General features: G+C 35.7%; 1 protein-coding gene across 2 annotated transcripts in view; it reads right to left on the bottom strand.

The window, feature by feature from the left end:
* setd9 (SET domain containing 9) overlaps positions 1–5,290 on the bottom strand; it is a 6,358-nt gene extending 1,068 nt beyond the window's left edge. Inside the window, exons 1-4 of one of the 2 annotated variants that reach the window (XM_052116903.1) lie at positions 5,176–5,278; positions 3,977–4,064; positions 3,583–3,905; positions 3,332–3,455 (exon numbers count right to left, since the gene is read on the bottom strand). In XM_052116903.1, coding sequence (XP_051972863.1) covers positions 3,332–3,455; positions 3,583–3,905; positions 3,977–4,064; positions 5,176–5,221 — 581 coding nt within the window. In that variant the 5' untranslated portion in view covers positions 5,222–5,278. Of the gene's footprint in view, positions 1–3,331; positions 3,456–3,582; positions 3,906–3,976; positions 4,065–5,175 lie in introns of both variants that reach the window. The other variant, XM_052116904.1, reaches the window with a different exon arrangement.
* Positions 5,291–6,572: the final 1,282 nt, after the last annotated feature.

Genomic DNA, 6,572 nt, shown 5'->3' with positions numbered 1-6,572 from the left:
ACACACACACACACACACACACACACACACATATACACATACAAACACACATACATACATACACACACACACATACATAGACACACACACACATACATACATACATACAAACACTCACTCACTCACTCAGACACACACTCATACACACACACACATACATAGACACACACACACGCTCACACACACAGGCACGCACACGCTCAAACACACGCTCGCTCTCACACACGCACGCTCTCACACACGCACGCTCTCACACACGCACGCACGCACGCACACGCTCACACACACGCTCAAACGCTCATACACACACGCTCACACACGCACACACATACACGCTCACACACACTCACACACACGCTCACACACACGCTCACACACGCTCACACACACGCTCACACACGCTCACACACACGCTCACACACGCTCACACACGCTCACACACGCGCTCACACACTCACACACACTCACACACACACACTCACACACACTCACACATGTTGTGTTTCCATGTTTTATGGGGACTTTCCATAGACATAATGGTTTTTATACTGTACAAACTTTATATTCTATCCCCTAAACCTAACCCTACCCCTAAACCTAACCCTCACAGAAAACTTTCTGCATTTTTACATTTTCAAAAAACATAATTTAGTATGATTTATAAGCTGTTTTCCTCATGGGGACCGACAAAATGTCCCCACAAGGTCAAACATTTCGGGTTTTACTATCCTTATGGGGACATTTGGTCCCCACAAAGTGATAAATACACGCTCACACACTCACACACTCACACACACACAACCACACACACACACACACTCACAAACACACACACACACACACACACACATACACACTCACACACACACACACACACACTCACACACTCACACACTCACACACTCACACACTCAACACACACACACACACACACACACACACTCACACACACACACACACACATACACACTCACACACACACACACACACACACTCACACACTCACACACTCACACACTCACACACTCACACACTCACACACACTTTTCACCTTAAATCATGTTTGAAAACTTTTTGGAATGATTCATTTGTAAATATTCATGTATTCAAGGTGCAAAGATTTAACTATTTTATAACCTTTATCTTTATGGTTACACCACATGACATCTGAAAAGTAATTAAATTGTTTATTTTTTATAGTAAATGCTATAAATGTTTTTCAAAAATGTGTGAAAAAAACTTGGACTTAAAATTCACATTGCTACAAACTTAATGCGTTTTAACCGTCCTATTGCGTTCAGACTCTGCATCCACCTTTTGCATTGACGGGTCAATTTTCATCTAAAACTAGAGTTTAAGTCATTAATAATTCTTAACTGTTTATTTAAAAACCTTGATATTTTTGGCATGTTAACTGACAAATATAAAAAGTTATTTAATATGCCATTTTATTAGAAATAATAAAAATTAAGAATTTTTTTACATTTCAAAATATACATTACCTACAGCAAAACCAACGTGATACACGCGAAGACATCTTTTTTCATCAACATTTCTGTGAAAATCTATCTAAATATAACATAATATACAATTTATATTAACATCTGATGTGAGAATTTCTAGTAATTTCAATGAATTTCCTGTTACTCAAAACTGCTCAATACAACTTGCTGATCAAAAGTCACGAAAGCAACATTTTCTTCTTCAAGTAAACATCAACACAACTGAACAACTCAAGTATACAACATTAATACTTCTTTACTGTGTGTTTATGCAAACTCTATTCTGTTTACTTGCATGAACTGCTGAACGTTGATGTGTGAGTTTACTGATAGCTGGTTTTGCATCAGATGTCTGCAGAATAAAATATGGACAATTTCCTCTTTCAAACCGTATTTAGATTCATGTGCAGTAGTACCTTTGATTTAGTTTATTTGTTATGTTTGTTAAATCTGTCGTGTGTGTGTGTGTGTGTGTGTGTGTGTGTGTGTGTGTAGTCCCAGTGAGAGACATAAAAGTGTGAGAGAGAGTTTGGGAAAGAGGCAAAATGTAAGTGAAGTGTTTATAAGAAAAAAATCATAGATGTATAAAACATTTTTTTTTTTTTTAAATCCACATAATATCATATGTAAAGCCACAATTGATGCCCAGGACAAAATTAACCCACAAAAGCAAAATATGTAAGTTTTATCTTTTTAAATATTTGTATCTCTTAACCCCTTAAACTCCAGTGGATTTTTGGGCTTCTGCAATTTTTCACACTCAAATTTAAAAGTGCACCATTCACATACTGTAGAATAACAGCAAACAAATTGGCTAATTTTTTAGGGAACCGCGAAAATAAAAAATAAAAGACTACTGTATGTTTCTAATCATATGATACAGAAAAAAACTTTTGCTGTTGTCCTAAATTTGTAAACATGTCATTCTTGTTCTGTTCACTCTAATTGTATTCCACTAGATGGCAGAAAGCACTAGAAAAATCACATTTTATCACAGTATACAGATCTGACATGTAGGTGGCGCTCTAACACATTTTTGCCCTCACAGATGCGCTCGTCCATAGACATTCAGTCTAATGTTCAGTTCAGGCACCACCCCTGTTGTTTAATTGAATATCTCAATCTGGGTGTCATTAGAAAGAGATCCTCCCCTTTGTGATATATAACATTTCATCATAAATATTTGAAAACATATTTTCTGATTATGTTTTTGCATGCTTTTCCTGAATGGGACTGCATTTCTAGGAATGCAGTTGCATTCCTGAGAACGACAGCTTTCATTTGATATATGACATGTCTATTTAAGTGTGATATAAATGACTTTTATTTTTATATAAGCATTTGTACCCCATTACCTTTAGGGGGCGCTAATTGTTAACGCAAATGATTTTTAGGCCTTCTTTTGTTATTTTAAGCAACATAAATGCAGAAGTGATAGTTATTTATGAAAAGTTCAGATTATAAGCTTTCAAATGAAACCTCATATGCCCGACTTATGTATACGGAGACTTTAACGTTTAATTTTTAAGCATGAACTTTTTCCCGTGATATAGCGCCTCCTTTGGAGATTAAGGGGTTTCGTTAAAAATCTGTAGAAAAAAATAAATAGTATTGTGTGTATTTTGATAGCCTTGACAAAGTCCCAAAATTATGCTCCTGTACTAAAAATTATAATTTTTAAATAACGTATCATCGAACTCTCCCGGGTCAAAAATGCCCCGAACGCAACAGGAGGGTTAAACTAGATTTGTAACACCTTATTGATGACCCTCATATTATAATACACATATTTGTTATACCATTACATAACATTAAAATAATTTACTCACCGGTACACTATCTTGGAGATGGCTTTGTCATTTCCATCAATTAAAATGCCATCTATACATCTAAAAATAAATGGATTTCGGATTGACTGAAAAAAGATGGGCTCATCTGCTTGATAGATTGTTCCTGTGGAATACATAATATTAAAGTTATACATTCACAGAAAAAAAAAGACGCTTTCATCCAAAGCTAATAATGACGAATCAACAGAACTCAAGAGCTGCAGTAACATATGACGTCATAATCAAGCTACCTGGATACATGGCTACAATGTTTCCTTTCAGCGCGCGTCCTCGCGTCACAAACACGCCGGTTCCCGCGGACTGCAGTGAGCTGAGCTTCCTCTCGACATTAAAGCCGAGAGTCTTCAACATTACCGCACTGGAATCACAAAACTTCTCATTTTGTGCACTGCAATAAATATTCTGTGACGATGTATGAAGCAGCCGAAGCAGTTCACTTTGATTATGCAGGTCATATTTCAATAGTTCAGAGAATAAACATATCAGGGATGCGGACACTTCCTCATCCAGAATTAATTTGTCTTGGGAGCGATCCTTCACTTTACGAAGTGTTCTGCAAAAACAAAAACTCCATTAAACACGATACTAGTAGTGAAGCAAAACACGAGTGGAGCAATACAATACCTCTCATTCTTCAGCAGGTTTAAAGCTATCCAGGGAACAAATCTGTGTCTGTATGACTTCCATCTCACTTCAAACGCTTTAAAGAGAGCTTTAAACATTTTATTGATTTTATTTATATCAGAGCTTCATGTTTACTCGATACAAAAACTGTTTGCCATGCCTACTCTTACACTTGTGATGTCCGATTCTCACTAACGAGTCATTTGTAAAACGATTCTTTTAAACGATTCAGCCAAATGGTGTTGAAAAGGAAGTCCCGCCTTACATGTAAAAAGAGCCAATCACCTTTCAGATACAGACATAGCTTGTCAATCAACTCGAGAACGCGCATGCGCATTAGGTATACCAGCCTGAAAAATTGCGTTTTTTTTTTATTTATGGCAACATTGTTGTCGGATTTGAAACCCGTACTTTAATCGTAATCTTGACCACATTACCCCATTCAAGGAGATAGGAGATGTTCTTCTATGCCGCTTGTTTACATTAAAGGCTAGCCAGCTGGCTTTCAAGTTAACACAAAAACCAGTTGAACCGTAACACCGGGAGCGCCACAAAGAGGGCCGCCGACTGGACTGACTTGCCTGTAATGGGACTTTGGTTGAGCCGATTCGCATAGTTGTTCTAAGTGAATCGACTGTCAATGAGAACATCGCGTTTAACAGCGGTATTAACAAAATATATATTTCGCCACATAAAATGTGCAAATGCCGCTCCTGGACTTCTGTAAACACTTTTGGGTGATGACTTAGAAACAAGGTGTCCGATCGAACCGGAACGAACCAATTCGCTCAAATGAATCGAACTTCTCAACGTAGTTCCGCACTACCTCCATCTAGCGGTTGGGGAGACATGTTCAACAGTAGAATTAGTTAAATGTTGCTGCTCACTGTAGAAACTGCTATAAAATGCAATTTATTATCTTATCGTTTATCTAAAGTTTTCAGACAATGTCAGAGCAATCTCTAAAAATTGATTCTAAATCTTTATCGAGTACTAAGTAATTGTGATTGGCCCATCCTCAACAGCGCTGAGAAAAGTAACAGGTACCATGTGACAAAACTCACAACGTTCTGCTTCAGCAGCGGTCTGGACAATAATTTACACTTAATAATGAAACTAAAAAAACTCCAACAGCCCTCAAAATCCAAGTATACAATAGGGGGTAAAAGTAGAAAAAATAATTATTTACATAATCGTACCTGAGCAGTGGAATGCAACTTCCTTCCGGGACTCCGCCAGTTTCATAATAATAACTACTCATCGTGACACAAGGACGGTGATCATTCTGTTGTTGTTGTTGTTGTTGTTGTTGTTGTTGTTGTTGTTTTTTCTCCTTCAAACAGAAGATTTGTTTTATTTGTTTCTGTATTGTAAGTATACTAAGCTATTGAGTTGGGCTAAAATGTGTATACAAATAGTGTATACATAAGTGTAAATTTAGAAGTTATATTTTCTTTCCCCTGGAAAGTCATATATTTTGTTGTTGTTGTATAAATAAAAATAAATACATTATTATATTGTAAATATAATGTAATATATATATATATTGTTTTATTAATCTATGCATTATGGTAATTACATTTTTTCAATTTCAAGCATTTTCAGCAGTGTGAGGTTCTGTGACATGCTTATTAATCTAAAACTATTACATTTTCCCCCCAAAATCCCTCTATAATTAATAAGCATGTGGTTTTGTTAACTCAAATTAATTGAGGGACTACATGGAATAATTGCAATCATTTGTCACACTCCAGGACAATTAAAATAATCAAGAGCAGGGAACAAATTGGATAAAAAAAATTGTGAAAATTAAAAAAGAATATTCTGGGTTCAGTACAAGTTCAGCTCAATCGACAGCATTTGTGGTTTTGTGTTATTTTATATTTACTTTCTTTAAAAAAAATCTGTGTTACAGTGAGGCACTTACTATGGAAGTGAATGGGGCCAATTTTAAAAGGCAGAAATGTGAAGCGTATTATTTTATAAAAGCACTTAAATTAAATTCTTCTGTTAAAACGTATGTATTATTTGAGGTGTAAAGTCATTTGAAAGTTTTAGGGTTTATGGCGTTACATCATCTTTATGGATATACAGAAAAGGTAAGTGATTTTATCACACCAAAACGCATGTTGTTTATGTCTGTCTTGTGTTTATACTTTTGAAACAGTGAATATATTAACGTTTACAGATTGACCCCATTGACTTCCATTGTGTGTCTCACTATAGCACAGATAAAGAAAAGGAGGGATGAGTCGAAATAAAAAAAATTGGATTATCAATATGATAAAGCTTTAGGTTACGTATTGAAGCCGGAATTTCGCCTAAAATCTTGACATATAATAATCAGTGTTGGGTAAGTTACTCTAAAAAGTAATTAATTACAAACTACTAATTACATCTTCTACAGTGTAATTAGATTACTGTACTAATTACTCTCTAAAGACCCTTATCAACAATGACCAGATGAAAAATACAAGGATAGACATGAAACGGTTCTTTTTATTCTTTCAAATATATTAAATAAATTATTAATGAACTGGCCAAAGAATTTAAGAGGGCAGCGTTAAATTAGAAAACAGATATTTTAACATTAGAT

Source organism: Xyrauchen texanus, chromosome 44 (genome assembly GCF_025860055.1).
Source record: "Xyrauchen texanus isolate HMW12.3.18 chromosome 44, RBS_HiC_50CHRs, whole genome shotgun sequence".
Lineage (NCBI taxonomy): Eukaryota > Metazoa > Chordata > Actinopteri > Cypriniformes > Catostomidae > Xyrauchen > Xyrauchen texanus.
Note: the sequence above shows the minus strand (reverse complement) of the source record. Positions and strands in the feature narration are given on the sequence as shown.